Source organism: Halichoeres trimaculatus, unplaced genomic scaffold (assembly GCF_033239565.1).
Source record: "Halichoeres trimaculatus isolate MK-OKI-2021-1 unplaced genomic scaffold, fHalTri1.1 fHalTri1_scaffold_18, whole genome shotgun sequence".
Taxonomy (NCBI): Eukaryota; Metazoa; Chordata; class Actinopteri; order Labriformes; family Labridae; genus Halichoeres; species Halichoeres trimaculatus.
Window position 1 is genome coordinate 819,917 of NW_027437196.1, and position 25,843 is coordinate 845,759.

General features: G+C 40.3%; 1 protein-coding gene across 3 annotated transcripts; it reads right to left on the minus strand.

Annotated features, from left to right (window-relative positions):
• Positions 1 to 312: 312 nt before the first annotated feature.
• tnk2a (tyrosine kinase, non-receptor, 2a) lies at positions 313 to 25,712 on the minus strand. Of its 3 annotated transcripts, XM_074693592.1 has the most exons (20): positions 25,529 to 25,712; positions 23,889 to 23,993; positions 15,507 to 15,669; positions 15,346 to 15,416; positions 15,055 to 15,261; positions 14,553 to 14,798; positions 12,670 to 12,851; positions 12,461 to 12,587; positions 12,226 to 12,372; positions 12,039 to 12,133; positions 9,401 to 9,595; positions 7,512 to 7,603; positions 7,395 to 7,439; positions 7,079 to 7,314; positions 6,736 to 6,945; positions 6,013 to 6,662; positions 4,207 to 4,342; positions 3,466 to 3,561; positions 2,622 to 2,749; positions 313 to 1,409 (listed from the first exon to the last, which is right to left on the minus strand). In XM_074693592.1, the coding sequence occupies exons 3-20, from the start codon at positions 15,667 to 15,669 to the stop codon at positions 1,403 to 1,405; spliced, it is 3,033 nt and encodes a 1,010-aa protein (XP_074549693.1). In that variant the 5' UTR covers positions 23,889 to 23,993; positions 25,529 to 25,712; the 3' UTR covers positions 313 to 1,402. The 3 variants fall into 3 exon arrangements, with proteins under 3 accessions (XP_074549693.1, XP_074549692.1, XP_074549695.1); XM_074693591.1 differs by lacking the exons at positions 23,889 to 23,993; positions 25,529 to 25,712 and adding an exon at positions 18,614 to 19,212; XM_074693594.1 differs by lacking the exons at positions 313 to 1,409; positions 2,622 to 2,749; positions 3,466 to 3,561; positions 23,889 to 23,993; positions 25,529 to 25,712 and adding an exon at positions 18,614 to 19,215 and having other exon boundaries at positions 4,240 to 4,342; positions 6,013 to 6,039; positions 6,102 to 6,662.
• Positions 25,713 to 25,843: the final 131 nt, after the last annotated feature.

Sequence of the window (25,843 nt, forward strand, 5' to 3'; positions counted from 1 at the left end):
CTCCATGAACGTTGTGTAGAAGTTCAGAGTTGGTCTTGGACCCACAGACAGGATACAGACTTGATCTGCTCGTCCATCAGACGTCTGATGTTTAGTCTGTGAACGCTCCTGGTGGTTGATGATAAAGTATTATCTTTGAAAGAAAAACAACTTTACCCAGGATAACGTCTCCTGTCAGTCCCTCGTAGTAAATTCTTCATACCGGTCATTTCCCTGCTGTGTGTGTGTGTGTGTGTATGTGTGTGTGTGTGTGTGAAATCACACTGAACGTAAAGGACAAAGACGTGAAGAGACGTGAAACTAGAACGACTTCATTTGACTTTATTATCGAAGCACAGCGGCCATGTTTGCGTTTGTCATGAATGAGCTGCTGTGGTGTCACAGTCTGAGCAGCCAGCGTCACCGACACAGAGCTAACAGCTGAGCAGAGGAGGCCCGGACACCTCACACACTCACACACACACACACACACACACACACACACACACTCTCACACACTCACACACTCTCACACACACGTTATGAATGTTTGCGTCCGTCCTCCAGTGAATGGTCCAGTTTACCAACAGGAAGCAGCTTAAGGAGTCTGTTCATGCAAAGCAGCAACGAGAGCGGACGATTTCACCTCTAGTTCTACGTCTTCATCACGTTAAGGATCAGTTTCTGCAGAGCGCGGACGTCTACCTGCACAGCGTCACAGAGAACAGCACGCCACGCCTCAGCCTGTGTGTGATTATCAAGCAGCAGCTGGTTCACAGACTGAGATATGAGACATCCGTACGTTCATCTCTGATCTGTGGGAGGAGCTAAAAGCCTGTGTCCATGTTTCCATGTTTCAGGGCGCAGACAAACGAGCAGCTCCTCCTTAAAGTCTCAAAAGCTTCACTTCATTCATAAACGAGTTCATCGTCGTCTGACCAGCAGTTTGTGTCCTGAGAGGAGGGACACACTCAGTAAAGTGCTGAACACACCACAGCATCCTCTCCACACACACTCACACACGCACACACACACACACCTTTAGCTGACATTTCCCTGATTTCTTTATAAACAGCCTGAAGCGCAGACATTTACAGAGTTGTAGAGAAGCTCACAGTTTATCTGCTGCACGCCGTGACACACACGCCTCCACGCCACGGTTCACGCTGCAGCAGGAAACAGAAAATCTACAAACAGATATAAAAAAAACACTGACAGCAACTGTTCAAGTAGAGAGTGACTCATTCACTGATGAGATGTGTGTGTATGACACAGGTGAAAGCAGGTGTTCACAGTACACAGCGCCAGGCACAGACAGTTCATCTCCTCCATTCACAGAGAGACAGCAGAGCGACCTCGCAGCGGTGAGCTGGACCAGCAGGTCGGACTGATTCAGGCGGCGCCAGGAGCTCGGTTTGCTCTGTCACTTCCTGAGAGAGACACAGACGGAGAGCGTGGATTAACAAACCATCAGGTTCATCAGGTTCAGGTCAGAGGTTAAATCAGGACATCTGAACGCTATGAATCTAATCATTGACAAAATCCAGTGAAAGTTATTACATTACAGATTACGTGATTGGTCAGCTATTACATTATAGTCCTATTACATTTAAAAAAGGCCAAATTTATTACGTTATGGCAGGGGTCTGCAACCTTTACTTTCAAAAGCCGTTTTGCCTCAGCTCACCTGGATGAAAGTCATTCAGGAGCCACAGAATGTAGGTTAACTTCACAATAGAGACAAAAAAAAGTGTATAAAAATATAAACAGAGTAAAACTCTAGTGAATAATTATCCCAACAAGATTTAAAAAATAAATAAATAAATAATAAAAATAAAGAAAAAAATATAAAATAGAAAAAAAAAATATTCAAACCTAAATAATGCAATTTTAAATTTTTGATTGTCAGAAATTTAATACAATTTTCTAAAAAATTGCAAAAAAAAAAAAGGATTTAAGTAAAAACTTCAAAAATTTGCAAAATCTCCCCAAAATTTAAAAATCCTTTACTAAATTTGAAATAACCTCAAAAATTGAAATTGTTTTTTTTTCCAAGAATTTCAGAAAAAAAGCAAAAATCACAAAAAATAAAAGCTTTATTGCAAGATGTGATACAAATTTAGTACAGAAAAATGTTATACTTTGATTTTATTTATCAACTGTGTTGTTTTCATTAAAACCGTCTGTAAGACAAATTAAAAAAATAATTCCCTGAATCAATTATATTTTTCCAAAGCCAAAAGGAGCCACTGCAGAGGAGTCAAAGAGCCACACGAGGCCCCAGAGCCACAGGTTGAAGACCCCTGGGTTATGGGCTTCTACAGGGTGCCTCAGGGTTCAGTACTTGGACCATTTCATTTGCTGATGACACGACAATCAATCACAACAAACTCCTTAAACAGCTTCTGGATACTGTGGAGAGTGAACTGCAGACACTTTAAAAATGGTTTGATGGCAACAAATCTTAACTTCACCCCAGGAAAACTAAATACAGGATTTTTGGAAATGGGGAAATGCATGATGTTGAAATTGAAAGCCTCTAAATAAAAGAAACTTTTCCTGATACTTCTGTGAATCCATTTTTTCTCCCAGCCTAACATCAGCCAACAACAGATTGTCTTTTTTAACAAGGCTCCACCTACATGCTGCGATGGGGTCCATAAGAGTCCAGCATGAGGGTACTGGACTCCTCCAGGTTCCAGTCACAGCGCTGAAGGAGCTCCTCGCACTCGGCTCTGGACCGCAGACCCAGACGAAACAGCTGCTCCACCTGAGAGACAGAGTCAGAGCCAACAACGTCAGAGTCTGAGCAGCAGAGACTGTGAGGGATTCTGGGAGAATCTGAGTGGAGCTGGGTGACAAAAATAATAATTATTTTTTTCCTTTGAGAGTCTAATCACTTCCTGACTCTACCTCCCGACATATTTTACAATCCCTGAAAAAAATACACGAGGAAGTCAGCTGTCAGTTACGTAACGCCTCGTTTTTAACCTCGTATAACTAACGAAAACAAAACTTTTCAGAACAAAGAGGACTTTGATACAAGACAGCCAAATGATATCTTCAAATCACCACAACAATCAGACGTGAGAAACATTTCTACCAGGTGTAATAATTTTTTAAAGTTTGACCACAGCCCATCTGGAATGACTGGGGAGATGGATTTTTAAACCTATACCGCAGCCAGCCACCAGGGGGAGCAGTTTTTGTGGAGACCTCACTTCGAGCCGAGCAAGCGGACGTCCATTTTTTTTTTTTTCGGTCTATGCTTGCACCCCTCTGCTAATCAAATACTCTTCAGAAACACATGAAAACCTGCAGGAAGTATCTGGTATCCTTTCAGTCGTTTTTCTGAAGTGCATTTTTCTGACGCTACATTAACTTTGGCTTCACTTCTAACAAACTTTCCTGTTTCAGAGACTCAGCTCTGGGGTTTCCATGGTGGTGTCAAAGTGAAGCAGTGAGGAGGTGAAGAGGTCAGCGTACCTTCAGATGATTGACGGCCTCAGGGACGCTCCAGTCATGGCTCTGCAGAGCGCTCTGACACTCCTCCAGCGTGACGCCGTGTACGGCTCCTTGGACCTGCCGATCACAGCCTGAGCTCAGTGACAAACATCAAACTCTGCGTACCTCCATGTTTGTTTCTAACTCTCCTCTCATTTCCTCTCTTTTGTTGCTCGTGTGGCACAGGAGTAAACTCATATCTGCTCCTGTGGCCGTGACTCAGTCCAAACACAGCGGGACGAGCAGGAGACAAACAGGTGGCGAGCAGCCAGAGCAAACAGATAAGCAGGCAGCAGGTGAGTGTGACGGGACAGCGCTCACATTTACCCACTGAGGCTTTTAATCCCTGTGTGTGTGAACGGACTACTCACAGCACCTGCTGCTGTTGATCCTGAATTAACAACAACTGTGTGGACCAAACCTGCGCCAAGACACACATCAGCTTTCATCTCAGTGGATAAGTATGCTGCTCTCCTCATGGGTGAAATCTTTTTCTGCATTCCCCAAAACTTGATTTCTTTCATGATTTTCCTGCTCAGGCTGTTTACAGCAGCTCTGTGGCAGTTTTGGTGCCCCCTAATGGACACAGAGGTCAGCTGCTCTCGTCCTGCTCATGCATGTGTCTTTAAACTGCATCAGCCAATCAGAGAGTTTCAGCTCTTAATCAAACTTATTTTGGTCTACCCAGACATTTAAATGAGCTCCTGATGTTTGGATCCTGACCTGTGTGACGCTCTGCTCCCGGTGCATGCTGGGAGCTGTAGTGCGCCCGTTGTTGTTGTTGTAGGAGGAGTTAGGTTTGCCTCCTCCTGGATGTTGTATCATGGGTTTGACGGCGGCCATGTTGACTGATCCATACCTGAGGAAACAGGAAATGACAGAAAATCCATCAAAACTACTTAAAGAGGGGTCATGCACTTTTTTTTAAGACCTAATTCTGTCCCTCTGGGGCTCCCGTAGTGTCTTCACATGATTTACATCTGTAATAAATCTCTATTTTTGTCTCTCTAGTGCAGGGCTCTGCAACCTTTACTTTCATAGGAGCCATTTCTCCTCAGCTCACCTGGATTAAAGTCATTCAGGTTAGTTCAAGTTATTCAGGAGACACAAAATCTACTTTATCTTCACAACAAAGCAAAAAAGTGTATAAAATGTATGCAAAGTAGAAACAAGGGGATTAATGATCTAAAAGAAATGTTTTGTGTTTATAAAATTGTACATTATGTCTTAGTATTTAATTTAATTAATTTGCAAATATTAAAAAGAAAATTCTGTAATGACATAAATCTGCAAATAATACGAAAGTTCAATAAATTTCAAAATTTTCAAGAAAAATTAAGATTTTTGAAAAGTGTGATTTCAAAGATTACTTATTCAAAAATTTTTCCAATATTTCATAAATCTGCAAAAGTTTGCTAAATCTTGAAAAAAAAACATATATTTTTTAAAAATGAAATTGAAATAATTAATAAAAATGCAAAAACAACAAAAAATGAAATATTAAAAAAATGTCATAAATCTGCAAATATTATTCGAGTTCAATAAATTTCAAAATTTTTAAGAAAAATTAAGATTTTTTGAAAAATTGCAAAATTAAAAAAGTGTGATGCCAAAGATAACTTATTTTGAAAACTTGCTAATATTTCATAAATCTGCAAAATTTGCTAAATTAAAAAAAAGAAGATTTTTTTAATGGAATTGAATTAATTAAAATAATGCAAAAAAAAAAAAAAGCAAAAAAATGTCATAAATTTGCAAAAATTATGAAATTTCAGTAAATTTCGAAATTTTAAAGAAAAATTAAAATTTTTGAAAAATTGCAAAATTAAAAAAAGTGTGATTCCAGAGATGACTTATTTTGAAAATTGGCTAATATTTCATAAATCTGCAAAAATTTGCTAAATTTAGAAAAAAAATATTTTTTTTATTTTTATTTTTTATTGAATTGAAATAATTAAAAAAAAATGCAAAAATTAAAAAATGAAATATGCAAAAAAAAATCCATTTTTTTTTTCAAGTTATTTCAAGAAGTTATGCATTAATAATTTAACAAAATATACATGATTGTATTTAGTGTCAGTGTCGTTAATCATCAAGACGCTCTTTAAGAAAAATAACTATTGTTCATTTCAATTACATTTTTTTCCTCAGCTCCAAGGAGCCGCTTCAAAAACACTTATTTTACCTTTTTTGTTTTAGCCCCGCCTACAAACCCCCTTCACTCTGATTGGCCAGCCCTTTGGAGGCAGACCTTGCTGTGCAGCTTTGTGACTCTTAAGTTTTGATTTGTTTCCTTTAGTTTTTTTTAAATCCTGTCTGAAGCTGGTGTGTTTATAGTTTCTCATCCTGGTTCTCGCTAGAAGAACGTCTGTAATCCAAACAACCCAGATTAGGAGTTTTTTATCAGCAGAGGAGAGGAAACTAAATGAAGCAGAATAAAATCTAAAGGTCTTCAGAGCGAACTGGTCTCAGAGAAAGTTTACACCAACAGTGGATTCAGGAAAACTGTGTTCAGCGTCAGAGACTCACTTCTCCATGTAGGCAGGTCGGTCAGGCAAAGGGGCGGGAGCAGGACTCTGTGAGCTGTCAATCAGCGAGGATAAGCCCCGCCCCTCACGAAAGGGCACAGGCTCCAGCAGAGAGCCGGACGAGTAGTTGGCGCCCCGAGCAGCAAGACGAGTGGACTGTGACGCCACCGGTGGCAGGGAGGACGAGGACGAGCTGGAGAGCAGGGGACCCAGGAGTCCAGACGCCCGGCGAGGGGAGACGGAGAGGGGAGGAGGGGGGAGGACAACAGGGGAGGAGGAGAGAGGAGGGATGAGAGGGAGGGGGGAGGAGGAGCGGGACCCCGGCTGGGAGAAGGCGTGGTCTCTGGGTGGGATCTGAGGGGGCGTGTCCTCGGGGTCGCCCAGGGAGATGGAGCTGGTGCGGGACTGAGGGTTGGTGGAGCGGGTGGAGAGGCTGTGTTTGGAGGGACGCATCGGGGGGACGGGGCTGCGAGGGGGGAGGACGGGCCGGTCCTCGAAGCAGGACGCGAAGGAGGAGGCGGAGTTAGAGGACGGGGAGGAGGGGGGGAGGTGGATCTGACGGTACGGGCCCAGCGGTGCCAGCGGCAGGGGGAGGGGGGAGGAGGGCAGGGAGCGGCCCGTGGACATGGGGACCTGCAGCTTCACCATCACCTGCAGGGACAAACACAGAACCATGAGGGGCGGGTCAGAACCAGGACCTGAACCGTCCCTCAGAGACCCTCACCTCCCGCTGAAGCTCCTGGAACAGATCAGCTGACTGAGACTCGCTCCTCCCCGACATCCCCCCGCTGCTGCCCCCGGACGCCGTGCACTCCTCCGTCAGCGCTTTGTTGATGGACCGCACCTCCTGGTCCTCTGATTGGTCCTCCAGGTCTGCAGTGACCTCGTCATACGCTGGCTGGGGGAGGGGCCAGTCCAGGATGGACGGCGTGTCCTGAAGGAGAGACGGCGTTTAATCACACATGAAGGAGCTTTTCAACTGCAGGGACCAGGCTCTGGGTTTAGTTCCTGGGTCACGTCTTGGCAGAAAGTTCCTCAGCTTCCTGTGCGTGGAGAAACCTCGTTACCTTCAGCGTGTCCTCGTCCGGCTGCCTCGTCTCCGTGAGCGGCGAGGGCGTAGTGGAGCTGAAGCTGTCGTCGGTGAAGTCGATGAGTGACACCTCGCTTTTCGCCGTGCGCACGCAGCCGCCCTCCCAGGGCCGCAGCTTCAGGCCCAGAGACGCCCCCAGCCTCTTCAGCCCCGACGAGGCGCTGGCGTCGTCTTCGTCGTCGTAGTCGTCCATCACGGAGTCGTAGAACGGCTCTGCACAGATGGAAACAGCGGTTAGAGGGTGACGGCGCCGTGTGGTTACAGGAGCTCAGAGAGGAGCGAGGAGGACTCACTCTTTATCAGGACGGCCGGCTGAGGCGGGCGAGGAGGAGGCTGCTCTGAGGAGGAGAGAGGAGGAGGTTCAGAGTCTCTCTAAAGAATCCTAACGTGTTAAACTTTGTGATCCTTACTTTTAGCGCGGTTTGGGAGCTTGGTGGGTCTGGCAGCTCCTGGATCCATCCCCAGGATGTCAGGAGGGTCCATGGGGTTCCCTAAGTACAGACTAGGAGAGGAGGCAGGAGGAAGGGAGCAGGTAAAGGTGAGGAGTTTAACAGAAAGGAGATGACCTTCAGATCTGTGAGACGTCTCTGAACGCTCGGCGACGCCTGACTGACCGAGCTGTGAAGCAGCGCCGTGTCAGATCGTTGTCTCTGACAGAGCTGAGGGTCTAATCTCTGCTCCGGAGCGTGTCACACAAACTGAGGGAGGAAATCTGGGTTTTTAATCTTCTTGGGGTTCAAACGTGCCCGGCTTTGAGTCTGGATCAGCGTCGTGTCACTGTCACGGTTCACTCCTTTCCTTACTGCTCAGAAAATGTCAGATTATTGTCATTCTGTCAGCGTTTGTCTGAGAAACACGTCTCTGAACCCAAGACGCTGCAGCTCAGCTCACACACCCTCAGGTCAGAATCCAAGTCCAGGTTCATCCCTTAGACCGGACTTTAAACTAAAGGGGACGGTAGGTTTGGTGTTCTTGCACCCAGCCTTTTCTGTGGGTGTTTAAAAAAGCACAAACTGAGGATTCTCACGTCTTTGCACCAGCTGTAGTTTGGAGTCTGCTCTAAGTTTTTAATATTTAAGTTTTTATTCAATGCAAAATTAAAATATGTTTCGCAGCTCGACAAAGTTACATTCATTTTTCAGAAATAAGGAAAAACTAAAAAAAATACGACATGTTATATTCAGACCATTTTTAAACAATATGGTAGAAATAATTAAAAAAATGTGTATATATATATATATATATATATATATATATATATATATATATATATACAAATATATATATATATATATGTATATATATATATATATATATATATATATATATATATATATATATATATATATATATATATATATATATATATATATACATAGAAATATAAAAATAAAAATAAAAAAAAGATAAAAAATAAAGAAAAACTTTTTTGAAAGCAATTTAAAAGAAAATGAAATAAAGTAGATAAATAAAGCAAATTTTGTATCAAAAATTAAAAAGTCAGGGGTAGTAACATAATAAAAAAAAAAAAAAAACAATGTGCATTTACACTTCCTGCCATGTCTAAGCCCTTTCACACACAAAATGAAAGAATGAAAGAGTGCAAACAAGTCCAAACCAAATATGTTTCTGTGTAGACATATATCCAAGTTTGTGGTTATTAACAAGTATACTGGACACTGAGAAACTAAAGTGTAATTTTGGTTGGGAAAATGAATAAAAAGTAAAGATAAATAAATAAAATACAATAAAATAAGATAATGATATAAGTAAAACAACCACAACATAAAAATAAATAAATAAATTTAAAAAAAAATAAATAAATAATAATAATAATAATAATAAAATAAAATAAAATAAAATAAAATAAAATAAAATAAAATAAAATAAAATAAAATAAAAAGTAAAAAAAAAAAAAAGAAAAACACCTCATTGTACTTTGGACCATAAAGAAATTAGAAAGTTCTTAACAGAAAAGAATGGAGTGTTCAGTGTTTAAGCTCAGCTGCTTGCATATGGTCTTTGATCAGAAAAACTTGTATTAACAAGAATGAACTATTTACAATTGAGTAGAGTCTGCTCTAAGTTTAACCACATCTGTAGGAGAATCAGAGCACTCTGCTGCCATCTAGTGGACAACAGTGGAAACTACAACAGCAGCTCTGTAATGCTTCATGTTTACTGCTGCTGTAATTTTTTAACCCTGAAGCTCTGGACACAGGAGGTGATAACGGTTTAAAACTTTGAGTTTTAAATATAAAAATCTGTTGTTTTAGTTTTAAATCTGGGTGTTACCAACCTGTCGATGCGGTCGGCGTGTCCCCAGCTCCTGTGAGGGTCCGTGTCTCCGTGTCCCGTGTGGATGAAGGAGTGTTTGAGGGGTCGGCTGATGTCCTGAGCGGACAACCCGGCGACTGAGGTGACCACGTGACGGGGAAACTGACCGATACGCAGCGTCCGCTTGTTCTGACCTCGCCACCAGAAGTGCTCTGCCCTGAAACACACACACACGTATAAACAAACGTCAGCACAGTAATTTATGTTGATTCAACTGATTCACCTCTAACCCTAAAACATTTTGATTAATTCACCTTTTTCTGACAAAATCTGCCCATTAAAATGAATGGGGAACTTCACCTCCTCCGCCTAAAACTCCCTCAACTTTGAGATGCTAAAACTTTAGCATACTTCCACTTACAGACTCCATTTTTGCTTTAAAATGCTCACAAATCTTTCAGCTTTTAATGTGTGATGTAACTTTTAGATATCTTTAACAGTTTTTGAGATTTTATTGTTAAAGCAACACAAACTTTCACAAAAATCCCTGCTCTTGGAGTGCGTGAAGGAGGCTGCTGATGAGACGTTACGACTTTCTTGAACAAACTGTCATAACTTTCACAATCTTCGCTCTAGAAACATAAAAATACATGAAAACGTTCCCTGGCTTCTCCTGCTTTAAACAAAGGGAGGATCGTAGCTAAAGATTGTACTGTTTGGCCAAAAAATGTCCAAATGTGAGACAAAACCTCATTTTCCCATAATCTGCAGCAGTGTTATTTCTGACCTACATCTTCAGCTCAGCGCTATTTGTAACTTCATCTGTAGCTCGCTGTCCTGCCCTCATTTTTGGCTCTACAGACACGTGAAACACATCGCTGTGTCCCTCAGAGTCTCTAGATTCTTAAAAAAGTCAATGTTTTTCTGATAACTCCTCCTGTTTTCACACAGTGGCAGTAGGGCTGGGCGATATGGCCTAAAAATAAAATCTCTGATTTTTTCACAAAAAATTCAAGTTACAATTTTTTGACATTTTTTTTTCCTTTTAAAGAAAACTAAGTACAAATGACAGATCAAACTCAAAACCATTTTTTTTTCTTAAAAACCTTTAAAAAAGTAACTTCTATTTGACTCTTGGAATTGAATTTTCAGCTTTTCTTCTGTTTCACTAACTTCACTTTGTAGTTTTAAAGGAGGCAGACTTATTTACATTCACAGTGAAAGCTGCACCATTTTTTACATTTTGAATTTAAAAACACTGCTAGGAAAAGTGTGTACAGTACTGTTTCAGTGCAGTACAGCACTGTTTAGTAATACTCTATGTTTAAATGATTTAAAAAAAAACACTTTGTTTCTGTCTAGTTTTATTTTTTAAGGCTGTAGCCTGTTTATCCTTTAATTTTGATACAAACAAATAAGTAAAAATAAATGCTATTTATTCAAGTGTGGGCTCATAAATTTCATGCCTCCCTGCATAAGTCAGTGCCCTGGTTGGGGGCACCCCAGTCTAAAAAGTCTGGTCCGCCCCTGCTTGACAGAGCGCGGCTCGATGCTGGTTCGTTATGTTGCTCTGCTCGTCAGCGGATGGATTACTGCTGAATGGAGGATTTAGTTGGTGGAACAGAGGGAGTTACAGGGAAAGACAGGACTCAGCTTTCCTCCGGTAAAAGTTTAACACCTTCTCAGTCATGTCTGTCCAAGCAGTGCATCCATCGTCGTCCCGTCTCCCTCCCCGCAGTCTACTTTCACAAATCATGATCCGTCCATGTCACCATAAGAGGGGATTTTCTTCAGTAGAGTGGGGATGTTCTGAGATAAACTGAGGTATATTTCTTTACTATCTAAATCTCAAAATGATCAGAGGATTAACTTTGAAGAGCAGCAGGTTTTACACGTCAGTCACATCATAAATAATCAGCAGGTGAACATGAAAGGGTCCCGGCTTTGGAAATGTTTGAGTCAAAGATCTTAAACTCCTGAAAAGTGACAGATAGAAAACAGAGGATTGGAGGAAAGGGAGTTTAGCGTTCACTGACGAGAGGTCTAGTTTATATCAATCTCTGTCCCTCAAGGTGCTGGGTGTCAAAGACACACAAGAACATTTTATGACATTTAGGTTTTCTGTTGTTTTGTTAGTGAACTGTTAAATCACGCTGCACACACGTGGAGTCAGCGCTTGTCGTGGTATAAAAGGTGCACAACAGCGGGGAAAAAAAATCAAATTTTTCATTTTTTAAATCATCCACAAGAAAAAATTCGAATTAATCGCTAAAATCGATGCATCGCCCAGGCCTAAGTGGCAGGAAGTTTAGACTCTACGTTTCGCTTGTTTGTCAATCAGCTCCGGCTCTGCACAGTCTAACGAGCTGGTTACCATGGAAACCTTACATCTCACACAGCTGTTTGTACTAGCTAACCAAAACATTCAGGAACAAAGACAGACATATGCTCTTTCTGTCACTTACACACAAGAACTTTTACATGATTTCACTTCATTTACTGATAGTTTACCATAACTTCCTCTTTGACTTATTCTGCTTTCACCACTATTTATACGACTCAAACTTCTTCTTCTACTACTTGAACCTTCATTTCTGCTGCTACAAAGAAATGAACTTGTCTGGTTGCAGAGATGGAGACTTCCTGTGGCGCGCACTGACCTCCCCTCGATGATGGTGATGACGTCGTTCATCTTAATCTGGAGCTTTTCCTCCTCTTCGAAGTCCTGCAGCGCTCTCATGTCTGTGGGCATGGTCTGCGCAGAAACAGGCACAGAGAGAGCAGTGAGGACGACAGACGGACAGAGGAGGGATCAGCGTCATAACTCCTCACAGCTGGGCTAACAACCTCCAGCAGGAAGTCTCTGAGGGCGATGAAGGTGGGCCTGTCCTCGGGTTTGGGGCTCCAGCACTGCAGCATGACGTTGTAGATGTCCTGGGGACAGTCGTCGGGTTTGCTCAGCCTCTCAGCCTCCACGTCCACCTTATGGAGGATCTGCACGTGCATGGAGACAGCTGGTGGGTGCTTTCACTTTAAGAAAACTTCACCTTTAAGAAGCTGTTTCATGTGTGTGTAGACGTACCTGGCTCCCGTTCAGACCCAGCCACGGCTCCTGACCGTGTGTGAACATCTCCCACAGAGTGACCCCGAACATCCAGGTGTCAGAGGCGTGAGAGAAGGAGCGAGACTTCAGAGACTCAGGTGCACACCTGGACGGAGAGCGGGAAGGACAAATTTAGAGGTTTACAGAGACAGGGAGGGGTTTCTGTGGCTGCAGGACACTCCTCTGACCAGGGAAAGGGGATTTTGTGACCCTCCTCCATGATGTACTGGTCCGTGTGTGTCGGCAGCGCCCTCATCAGGCCGAAGTCTCCGATCTTCACAGTTTCGTTGGTGGACAGCAGAACATTTCGAGCGGCCAAGTCTCTGTGGAGGAAGCGTCTCTGCTCCAGGTAAGCCATGCCGCACGCCACCTACAGGCAGGAAGGCAGCAGTGAGCTCCACTCAATCAACTGATAAACTTTTTTTTTTTGTCAAAGCTGCAATTTTCCTGCTGCCTCCCTCTGACCTGACTTTCAGCATCACCCTGAGGCTCAGACCTGAGGGTTTAAGACAAGGGTCTGCAACCTGCAGCTTTTTGACTCCTTTGCAGTGGCTCCTTTTAGCTTTAAAAAATATTATTAAAATAAAGTTTTTTTTATTTTTATTTACATCCGTCAATAAAGCCTGCCACCGCTCTACTTCACCTCCTACAACATCAACATCCACCAACTTTCCATGCACCTGTGGCTAACCTCAAGTTTTACAGCCCTGGGAAGATAACTACATCTACAAAAAGACTAATCTGGAAGAAAATACTGATTTTAATTCTGTGTGGATGGATACATTTAACTGACAACGTGCTGGATTAATATACATGACTGATATGTGGGAAGACAGTAGCAAACAACAAAAAATGATGTGCAAAATTATCAGTAAATGTTATTAAATTCAAGTTTCCTTAAAGAATAGAAATTTTTGCAAATGTATTTTCATTATATTTAGTGTTTGGAAATTCATAAATAAGAAAAAAATGACATTCCAGTTTTTGATTAATATTTTTTTTTATTTCAGGAATTAAAAAAAAAAGATTTTTTTTTCTTTAAATTTTTACAATTTCAGATATTTTGTGATTTTTTTCCATTTTTATATTTGGAATTTCTAAAATTTTGTAAAATTTCTTCCTTTATATTTAGAATTTTAAAACCTTTTGAAAATGTAGTGAAGTTTTTGGGGTCTTTTGTAAATTTTAATATTCTAAAATTTTGATAAACTTTGTAAAACTTCCTTTTTTTAATTTTTGGAAATTTATGGGAGTTGAATTTTTTTTAAAGGATTTTTTTTTCATTTTTTGAAAATTTGGGGAAGTTCAAAAATTTTGTGACATTTTATAAATTTGGGTAAATTTTTTGAATTTCAACATTCTTTTTAAAATTAGGAACTAAAACATCACATGAACAATTTTATTCATTCGAAAAAGAAAAGAAAACTATTGAATTTTTTTTTTAGTTTTTGGAAATTTGGGAAATTTCAAAAATTTTGTGACATTTTATAAATTTTGGCAAAAATTTTATCAGAATCTAAGACATCACATGTACAATTTTATTACTTCCAAAAAATTGAAAGTTATTTAATTTTTTTAATTTTATTGTTTAATTTGGGGAATTTCAATTTTTTTTTTATATTTTATAAATTTTGGCAATTTTTTTTACTTCAACATTTGTATTTATTATTATTTTTTTAAATTAGGAACGTAGACATCACATGTACAATCTTATTAATTCCAAAAAAAGGAAAGTTATTTAAATTTTTTATTTTTTTGAAATTTGGGGAATTTCAATTTTTTTTTGATATTTTGGCAATTTTTTTGAATTTGAACATTTTTATATTTATTTTTTTTTTTAATCAGAAACTTAAAAATCACATGTACAATTTGATAACTTCCAAAAAACTTCTGGTTCAGATAATTGTTCACTAATTAGCTATGTATTAAATTTTAAACACCTAGTAGTTTTTATTGTGAAGATAAAGTAGATTTTGTGGCTCCTGAATGACTTTAATCCAGGTGAGCTGAGGGAAAATGGCTCCTGTAGAAGTAAAGGTTGCAGACCTGAGGGTTTAAGGTGAGACCTCACCTGCACGGCGTAGTTGCACAGAGAGAGGATGAGGATGTGACCCTGACGCTTCCTGAGCCGGTCCAGGAGGGAGCCCAGAGGAGCCAGCTCCGTCACCATCTTCATGGGCTGCGTCAGGACGATGCCGTGCAGGCGGATCAGGTTCTGGTGACTCAGTGAATGCATGGCGTTCACCTCCCGGATGAAATCGTCCAGACCGTCAGAGTCCAGCACGCCAGCCTTCAGACACTTCACCGCAACCGTCAGCTGATGGAAACAAAGAGACCACATCAGCTGTACACACGCTGCTGTAACTTAAAAATATAAAACTGTTTAAAGCTCAAGTACATTTTTTAGACATAGATATGCTAAGCTAGGAAACACCCTCTGCTCTCCTGTCCTTCCTGTTCGTGGCGTCCCTCAGGGCTCTGTTCTGGCTCCTCTACAGGTCTGTAAAACTTCACATTCTACCTTTGTTTTTAAATCTGCATTTTTCAGCTCCTGAAGTCTCTTTGAGTCTCACCACTCTCCCGTTTGGTCCCGTCCACTCTCCTCGCCGCACCACGCCAAACGTCCCGTCTCCCAGACGCTCCAGCAGCTGCAGCTCGGACTCTCTGATCAGGCAGGTCAGGGAGGCCGCCGAGTCGCTGTTTCCTGTGGCGGCGCTGGAGGAGGCGCCCTGAGAGAGCGGGAGCTGAGGGTCGGCGTCAGGTCGCTTCACCGGGAACACCTACAGGCCGGGAGGATGAGAGCAGGTGTTAGCGTCTCCACTATCACAGTGAGGGGGGTTTCTGACCTGCAGGGGGATCTGCACCTTGCTCATCCAGGACTTGCGTTTGTAGAGAGCTCTCCTCCTCTTCACAGCCTCCCAAAGCCTCCTCTGACCTGAAACCACATCATCACAGCATCAAAACATCTCAGACTCAGATCTCAGAAAACAACACGTTGATAACGAGCGGTATAAACAGGACCTACCGGGGCGCCCCATGCCGATCTTCTCCAGGTCTTCATTCTTCACGTAGTCGAAGTGTGAGAGTCGAGTGACGTTGAGCTCATCCCGTATCCGCAGGAAGTACTGCTGCAGCTGCACGTCCGTCAGCAGCTCCAGGAGCCACTCTGTGCCCTCCTCGCTCTGCATCTGCAGACAGAAACCCAGCGTCACACTGAGGCTACAGACCACAGCGTCCTACAGGCCTGACGCAGATATACAGCCCAGCTCAGAGAGAGGAGACGATACCCACACGATTTCACCTCAAATCAGTGATGAAAAGTGTAAAACTGCAGTTCTCTGAGTGTCCACTAGAGGCTGGAGTCCTGTTAGAGCTGAAACTCAAATAAAACATGTTCATCAGCTCGGATCAGGGAGTGATTTCCTCTTTGACTAAAGCTCAGAGTCACACATGATTGGCTGAATGAGAGGCGTGGCTAAGATGACCGACAGGTGGGCGTGTCGGTTCATTTAGACGGCATCAACGCCATCTTTCACTTGTTTTCAGATTAGCTTAAAGCTAGAAGGAGTCACCATCATTGTTACCTGAACACCTGTAACTGGATTCAGGGGTTAAATAAATATCATCCAACCTCTCCGACGGTTTTCATCACATCTCCAGAAATACTTCAAAGATCCCGTTACACATGGCGTCCCCCAGGGGTCAGCGCTTGGTCCCCTCCTGTTCTTCCTCTACATCTTCATCCCTTCACTGCTACGCCAACGATACCCTGCTCTACATTTCTTCCACCCTCACAGACATTAAACTCTGGATGTAAAAAAAACTATGGCTGCAATGACGAATCGATGAAATCAACAAAAATCGATTGGTAAAAGCATCGACAATGTTTTTCCATAATCAATCCTCTGTGCTGCTTCATCACTGTATTAATTATTATAATATATCTATATTATTCTTCAGTTTATTTGTCTTCTTCCTTTTTGTCCGATTATTTAGCTTTAACAACTAGCTAAAGGTGCATTACCGCCACCTGCTGGACTGGAGTGTAATTACCTGGGCTGCGGGGCTGTATGCGTCACATGTAAACAGATCAGTGCACTCATTTAGTCTCTTTATTAAATCGTCACACCGTTTGAAAACCACAAGAAGTTCATTAAATGAAAGTTAGCATTAGCATTAGCTGCAACAGATAGTGGTAGGGCAGAGAGGGCTCAATTTTTGACCTGCAGGTGAAAAGATTGAGGACACATTTTTTTTTAATGTGCCTTTTTGGCCCAATAAGTTCTTAATCTGATGATATAACAAAATATTTTCTTGTTATTTTGCCCAAATTGTTAATTCTTTAAGTGACGATACATTCATGTCACTTTTTATACGTTATAAATGTAGCATCTGGTTGGTTTAATTATGTTCAAATATGTTGTTTCTTTGAATCATTAAGAAAACAATAGTCATCAACTAAAATAACAACATGTTTGGTTTTGCAAATTTTACTATTTTGCATTGTCATCCTTTTTTAACGATTCATTGATTAATCGTTGGGGATGTGAATTGATAAGATTTTGTCAATACCGATGCCCTTATCGATCTGATTCTTTATGGATTCCTGTTGTGAATTTTCTTGGTACAAAAAGTATCTTTACAGGTTTTCTGTGTCAACAACATTTAATTGAGTTTATACTGTAAGTGAATAAAATGTAATTGGTCCCTGAGTCTGGATATTTCTGGGCATAATTAAACAGAAACAGGTCAAAATGTCACACAATGTGACGTTGATGTTCTGTGTTTTAATATATTAATAATTCAAGTCGGCCATCTAGTGTCTCAAAGTGGTTATAGCAATGGTTTAAGTTGTTTGGAACTTTTCCGTCAGCCATTAGCCTTTCATTAGCCTGTTAGCTTTTAGCATTTGAAACTCTCAGTATTTTTTACAAAGAGTTGATGTGACATGTTTCTGTTATGAAAGTTAAAATTCTGTTATACTGATGTATGCTAACTGCTAGCATAGCAATGCAGTTTCCCATATACATTAGCATCAAGCTTGTGCTGTTTTGTTATTTTGGTAAATAAGGTGATTTATACCATGTTGAATGTGCTGAATATGAATCTCCTGAGAGAGAGTGATGAACATTTCTTTAAGAAGTCAGTTCTTCAGGAAAACTTCAAGCTGAAAATCCTGAATCAGAGTTTTCTTGGGAAACGTTAGCTAACTGCTAAGCTAAGCTAGCTGCAGCAGACCAGTCGACATAAGGCTCGACGGCTCCGGCACAATGTAAAGAATTGATGAGGGAATCGTTAAGCACAAAGGCTAACGATATCCATGGATTGAAACATTTCTTATCGATAAATAACATATAAATCGTAAATATAATCTTCAGAGTTATGGATTACTAAAATAATCGTTAGTTACAGCTCTAGATGAAATTAATCAAACTGAACTAGAATTAATCTGAAATTATTCTCATTGGCTCTTGATGAAGTGCCAAACCTGTGGGCGGAGCTTTAACGTCACCGCTGAAGTCTCTGAACCTTCTTCCTGTAAACATCCACAAACCAATCCTTTCAAAATAAAAGCCTACAACACCAGACTTCTACTCCCTCTTTATCCATATAAGATATTTCAGTATCTCATATTCTTATCCATCTCGCACAACAGTAAAAAAAACATTCATACTTTCTAAATTTACGTCTATAATTAAAGACAGCACGGCTAGTTAACCACAAACTTATGATCACGTTGGCGTGAAACATGAACTAAGACTTTAAGATAATCTGATTTGGATTTTTCTCTACTAAATTTAATTAACTGTGAAAAATGTCTCTTGTTTTCTGCTGATAAAGTTGTTTCATCCTGAGCTTTAAACTTTGGTCTCGTTGTGATTTTCACGCTGAGTCGTTAAAGGAAACGAACCTGACGGACAGACGGCGAGGAGAGGCAGAACATATGGCGGTGATCTGAGCCGCTCTTCAGGCCCGGCCGTGAACCACTGGACTAATCAAATTATCATCACACTCAATAGTCTGCACACACACACACACACACACACACACACACACACACACACACACACACAGACAGAGCCCTCTCACACACACACACCCGGACCGTCTGCCTTCAACTTCAGACTTTACCATTTGTCCCCCGACCCGTTCCTGGATCCTCCTGTGTCTCTCCTCCTCCTCGTCCTCCTCCCCCTCCTCCTCTCCTCTGGCGTAGGGGAGTCTCTGGTACATGTAGCTCTCCCCCATCCTGTGGCGGCTCCTCTCGTCTTTCTCTGCGCCTCTTTTGTCTCTCCTCTTCCTGTCTAGCTGCTATTCAGAGGAGGCGTTAGCTCGCCGAGTGCGCCTGGCTAATCTCCTCTCCGCTCTGTGACCTTCTCTCTTCAATCGATGGGCTCGAGCACACGCACCGACACGGGCGCAGCGGGAGGCATCTGACGCGGCTCTCTGCAGCCGTATCACCTACCCCTGAACTCCTCCCCTCCCTGCTGACTCACGGCTCCCTGCGGCGCCCGACACCTCCATCCTTCCCTCCTTCACTCTCCATCTTTACATCTCGCTAGCTCTGCATCCACCTCCGGCTCCACAGCCGAGCCCAGCGTCTGATGTTTAATAATTCAGCAGCTCCAACCAGAGGAGGACGGGCAGGGAGGAGGAGGAGGAGGAGGGAGATCTTGGAGGAAGGAGGGAGGAACTCTGGGTACAAATAGGTGGACAGATGGATGGGTAAATGGATGAACGGTCAAGCCAAAGAGAGATAGCAGGGAGACAGTTCCCAGCATGCATTTGAGAGACATGCAGATCGACACAGAGAGGCGGATCATTTCTGAAGACACGACGCCGTGAATCAGATCGTTTCAGGAGCAGTTTGAAGAGTCTGCTGCAGCACGGTGCAGAGCTGCGACTCCACCTGCTGCAGGTCTTTATTTTACATTTACTGAGACTCAACGTGTTTCTTAATGAGTGAATACAAACGAGCAAACACAGCCCTGGTTAGCTCAAAGTTTGCACGTCATTTGGTAAAAAAAACATATCGAAAAAGAATTTTAATGATCTCAAACCATTAAGAAAAACTTGCAATGCTGGTTTGCCCAGGTGATTTTAAGCCCATGCGGTGACTTCCACTGCAGAGTCTTTGTTTTAAATGATGTACAAACATTTAAAATCCATTTTTTTTATCATTTTCGTACCATATTTTTTCAAACTGAAAATGTAAACAAGCATTTTTTTTAATCACTCATATCTCTCTGTTTATTTGCTCCTGGTTTCCAGCTCTTTCTGTAAGAGCAGGAGAAAAATAATAATAATTGCTGTGAATGCAGTAATGCATTCACAGCATATGTTCTTCTGTGTCAAAAAAATTTATTCTTCTTCTTCTTCTTCCGCCCGCTTTTTTGGACCGCTAAAACTTCTACAAACTTCAACTGATTTTCACCGTTCAAACTTCAAAACGTGTGTTTCAGTGGGGACAAGGGGGCTATGACTCTTCAGAAACTTTTCACAAATACTCTCCGAGATATTCAACGTTTTACGAGATTTCGGTCCCATAGAGATGAATGCGGAATTTTCAAAATTTCCTCCCTTCAGGGCATGATTTCAGCCTGCTTCAAACCCTCCTCATTCAGTCATACATTCAGCTACAAACTCTATTCAAACTTCAAAATATTCAGCTATCTTTTGGCTCCATTCAGTGGGTTTCAAATGTTTCCTAGCATTCATAGTTACTTCACAATGACCCTTCAAAGGTCATGAAGCATTTCAGCTCTTCAAGCCATTTAACATTGGTGTGTATTGGACGGAATGTTTCAGCTTAGACTGGGAGATTCAAACGACAGAGTGGGGAGAGGAGGAAACAAGACCTGAGAAACTTCTGGGTAAACTGCTCTCTTGGCCACATTTTTTTGAGCTATCAACACAAATAAGCCCTCAGCATGTAAGTAGTCTTGTCCTGCTTCTGACAAAGTGGTTTTTAAAGCAAAAGGATGGAGCCCTTTTTCACAAAATGACCAACTGTCGGGCCAAGTCAGCTCCGGCACCCATGTACTCCAATGTTAATTCCTGAGGGGTTTTCTCAGAGATCAGTCAAATTTCCCTCATCTATCTATCGCTGTCATGGGCCTACTTCTGCATCTTTAGACATGAAATTTACACGGACAGCTTCCTCAGGGTCTCAGGATTCCTACGGTGTGATCATTTTTCTTATCGGCCCTTTGGTTTTGTCACAGTTGTAGGCAGTTTGACACCCTGATTTCAGTGGAAATGTGTTGGGAATCAACAGACTCCACCAGCTCTCTGATGGCAGTTGGTAAACAATGATCACCATGGCAACATCTGGCTTCAGATGAGCCTCTGCTAGAAGTCTTACATGATTAAAAACTCACACACAGGACACACAGAATTTCATTTTAACAGCGTTTCAGAGATGAGACTTGCATTTTCCCTCAGTCAGGTCATTATTTCCATAACTGTTCTTTAAAATTTAATTCATTGCTTCAAATTTTTAAAAGATGCAGCCATTTCAACTTTAAATTCATGTATCCATTAAACTCATTCATCCATTAGTTTCCTTTCATCCAAGAGTTCATGGCAGGTTAATTTAGCATTCTGCATTAGCAGTTGAGTGCCTGCTTTTCATGAATTATTTCAACCATTTTCAAACATAAATTCAGTCATTCATGTTTAGCATTCTGCTTTTGCAGTTGAGCACAAGCTTTTCAAGACTTAATTCAAATGAGTTCAGACATAACTTTAGCCATTCTTGTTCAGAATTTTGTTGCATTAGCAGTTCAGCGCAAGCTGCTTCAGCATTCTGCATTCACAGCGCAATTTCTTCAGAAATTGCTTTTCTAGTTCACATAATTATTGTGATTTTTGTATAACGATATTAAAATTGGAATTTTTGTTTAAAAAATTGTTTTTATTTTTCAAATTTAAGTCATTTATTTCCTTTTTCGTTTATCAGCTGGATTGAAAAACAGTTACCACTTTTCACCAGCAGGGGGCGAAATGTTTTTTTTTTGTTTGTTTGTTTTTGTTTTTTGCATTTTTTGGGAAGATATGGCTCCTGATGACTTCTGCTGACACCATCATCATAACTCAACTTTTCATATAGTCTTGTGTTAAAAAATCAAACTAAAATCACAAAAATCGGACATATCAAAGAATCCAATTTAAATTGAAGAACCACCCAAAGATCGTAAAAGTGTTGAACTGTGAGAAAAGCAGCTCTATCTGTTATATCTCTACAAAAAAAGACAGAAAACTGGACATTTGATACTAATAAAATAGTAACCATTCATAATCTGATGATGTCACTTGTAAAACTGGCTGATTAGCAACCATTAGCATGCTCTTGTTGGACATGAATAAGTAAGCATGCTGCTTGTAGCAGTTAGCTAGCTGTAATAAAACCAGTGCAGAAATATTAATTAAAATTGACGACAGATGTGTAAAATCTATTCAGTTTTTTATCATTTATTATTTTCTTTTTTCTTTCTATTTATATCATGTTCCTATATAAAAAATCACACGTACAATTATTATTATGCATCTTGAAAATCTCATTGAAAAAAATAATTTAAAAAAAAGATGCCAGGTGTGTTTAATCTATTAAGTTATTTAGTTATTTATATTACATTTTTTTTAATCTCATTTTGTCTTTTTTTCTTTTTATTTATATCATGTTTCCTAAATGAAAATTCACATGCACAATTATTATTATTATGCTTCTTGAAAATCTCAAAAATAAATAAATAAATAAAAAAACTGACGCCAGACAAATTTTCCTAAGCTGTATTAAGTCATATAGTTAGAAATAAAAGATAAGTAATAACTCAAATATGATTTAAAACTGATTACTGAAAGGTTTTAACCCCGTAAAGCCTGACACATTGATAAACAACCAGAAAATTATAATTTATTGGAACTGAATTGTTGAATTTGTTTATTACATTTTTTGCTTTATGTTAAGATAATTAGGCAGTTTTGGCCACTTTTTTAGTAAATTTTTAGTTAATATCCTTTTCCCTGATGAAGGAAATACTTGTTTTAAAAAATGAGGAACAGTTAAGACGTTATTCTTACCGCAACTTCTACAAAATTATCAAAATTAAAAACTGATTTCATGGGAGCAGCCATTCTAAAAAGAGCTAAAATACAACTTCAGCTGCCTGTAGTGGGATGATAATCCTCAAGGGGGCAGAATACTTTTTTAATTTATTTCTTTAACAGGCTCTTTGGGAAACTATTGATCATGCTGATGAGACAAAAGTCTTAGAAACTGAAGGGTTAATATTCAGGGCTTGGCTCTTCTTCCCTCCAGGCTTTGACCCTGAACATTTAAACCATGTTTGGGGTTTCCAACCTTAACGCTCATGTTTGCACAGAGCTGTAGCCAACACTAGAGATATGGATTTGTTAAAACTCTTCCTTCCTTCCTTCTGTTGAGCTCCTGACTAAAATAAAAATGTGCACATGAATCCAATCGTCCTCGTCCTGTGAGCCTCATTACAGAAATGATTCAATAACTGACTGAAGCAGAGCTCATGTGAACGGGTGAAGCTTCACTTTAAAGAGGGAGGAAAATCTGCTTTAATAAAACACACGTGTGTGTGTGAAACATACTCATTTCTGAGTGTGAGCGTCCTCATCGAGCACAGAATCAGAGCGTTCAACACTACATGTTGAGTTTTATCCAGGGCGATGATCTAAATATAGAGAGGGTAAATTTAGCTCTTCTGACATGAAGAGAGCAGGGCGGCTTTTCTTCATCGCAGTATCAAACACCTGAGATCCAATCAGCATTGTTAGATTTCATTATTTATAAAGTCGTTTGTTAAAATCCTCAGAGGAGGCGTCGGGATTTTACACCACGAGAGTGAATAAACGAACGTTTACTGCGGTCAGTGGTTAATGACTGGTTTGTACGAGGTAAATGTGATGGTGTTTTTTATATTTTTAGGGGGATTATTTTATTTTTTATGCTCCTCCAACAACAATAACTATTTAGCTTTAGTTTATTTACAGATTCACACAAATAAATTAATATAAACTCTAAAATTGTCCTTTCCAAACCTGTTGAAGCTTACTGTTAAAGTGCAGCAGGGGGTAAGTGCACCCCTAGAGGTAGGTTGAAGAACTACAGAGGGTGAAATCTTTCAGGCTCCTTAAAGGGAGGGTATTTTTGTTTTTTTTAAACCTTTAATTTGTCCTCCTGGTGCTCTGTTTTATAATTATTGTTTTTGACACTAGTAATACTAATTTGTTTTATTTAACAAACTAAAGCTACAGGACAGCTTTGTGTGTCCTGTACATAACATAAACATAACAAAGAAGTGTGGTAGCCGTGGCAGTGAAGGACAGCTCAGCCAGCGTTTCCTGCAGTGATCTAATGCTGTTTGTGTCTCACCCTGCTGAAGTCTTCAGGTGGATCAGGAGTTTAAAGCTGCAGCCAGGAGAGACCGAGGTCAGCAGAGGTCACCTGACGGAGGCCATGTATGGTGAGATCCCAGATCTGAGTACACAGGTGGAAAAACACAAGAGACAGGTGTTTTATTTATTGATTTTTAATCTAATTGCATATCAGATTCAAATAAATGAACAGGGATGTGTCCAGATTTTTTTATTTAGGGGGGGGCCTGCCCTCTACAGGGGGGGCATGAAGTACATGCACAAGCACAAAGAATCACACATATGTTAGGAATGTTTATTTCTTATGTCTCTTAAAAAAGTAATTGTGATAAAAATAAATAAATAGATAAATAAATAAATAAATAAATAAATAAATAAATAAATAAATAAAATTTTTAAAGTTTTTGGAATTTTTTGCAAATTTTTAAAATTTTATTTTTTTTTGCATTTTTCTTTTTTATTTCTAAAATTAAAAAATGGCAACATTTTGAAAAGAAATATTTTTTTGCGATTTTTATTTATTTATATATTTATCTTAAATTTTCCAACTTTGTTAAAACTGACAAAAATATTAGACATCACATGTACAATTTCATAAATTTAAAAAACACCTCTTCTAGATAATTATTCATTAGGTTTAACTGTGTTTATAACTTATAAACTCTATAGTCATTGTTGTGAATATACAGTAGACTTTTTGGCTCCTGAATGACTTTAATCCAGGTGAGCTGAGGAAAAATGGCCCCAAGAAAGTAAAGGTTGCAGACCCTTACACAGATCCATAAATCCCCTCATCTCATTTATTCAGAATTTTAAAATAACAAGAGTTTCTGAGTCAAAATGTAAAAATAAAACATTTTTTTTGTATTAAATTTCATTTTTACCAGGATTATTCCTGTTAAGATGTGAAATCTCTGTTATATTAAAATGTAAAGGCAGCCACAAACAGCCTACTTCCATTCTTTTCTACTTCTAAGCATTCTTACTTTAACACAAGTCCCTCCCATTAACAATTCAACAGGCCAATCATATTCAAGGATTCTTTGATGGCACATGGATCGGCCAATCAGATTCTAAAGAGGGTCTATCCCACCCATGGTCACCCTCCTGACACTCCACTGCTTAAAGGACAACAAATACTTCAAGTCTACATGTTGACAAAGAAAAAGCATTCAAAAAACCATTTAAATATATTTCATACAAATATTTCTGATAAGTGTAAATGCATATTAGCCCTTTATAACTCTTATTTTATTATGCTAATTTACTAATTAACTGCTAATTCATCTTAGATATGATTTTCTATATGAACAAACTGTAACTTCAGGGAGTGAAATGAGGAGAGAAATCTAAAGAATGAGAGGCTTAAAGATGGTGATAAGGAGGAGGAGGATGGATGTGTCGGTGTCTCCATGAGGAGATGATAATTGATCTGATTAGCCTCCTCCGTCCGTCACGGTGAGTTCCCGCTGCCCGTCTGTGGGAGAGCATGCCAACACTGCAGCTCCACAGCCCCACAGCTCCACAGCTCGGAGTATCAGCATGAATATATGATAATTAATGTTAATGTGTGTTTGTGCTGGAGCAAACGGTCACATCTCACACAGACAGAAGAAGGATTCAGCCCGTTACACCGACCTGAGAAGATGTCCGGTCACAGTCCTCCGCTTCCGGTCAGTCCGAGCTCTCAGCTGGAGGCAAAAACCATCTTTATAATCACCAAACTCATAAATCCAGAGGCTGCACTGATTCTTCGCTCTCTTTCGCTCCGTTTATTTCAGGACGCGTCTGCCCGGAGCTCCGAGCGTCACCGTGCGTGCGTACACTTCCTGTTTGGAAGGTTCCGCCTTCAAAATAAAAGCACAGAGCGAAAACAAACAGTAGGGAAGCCCAGTGCGGCCAATCAAAAACAAACAAAAACATTGATGGAGACCCTTAACTGAGAAAATATGA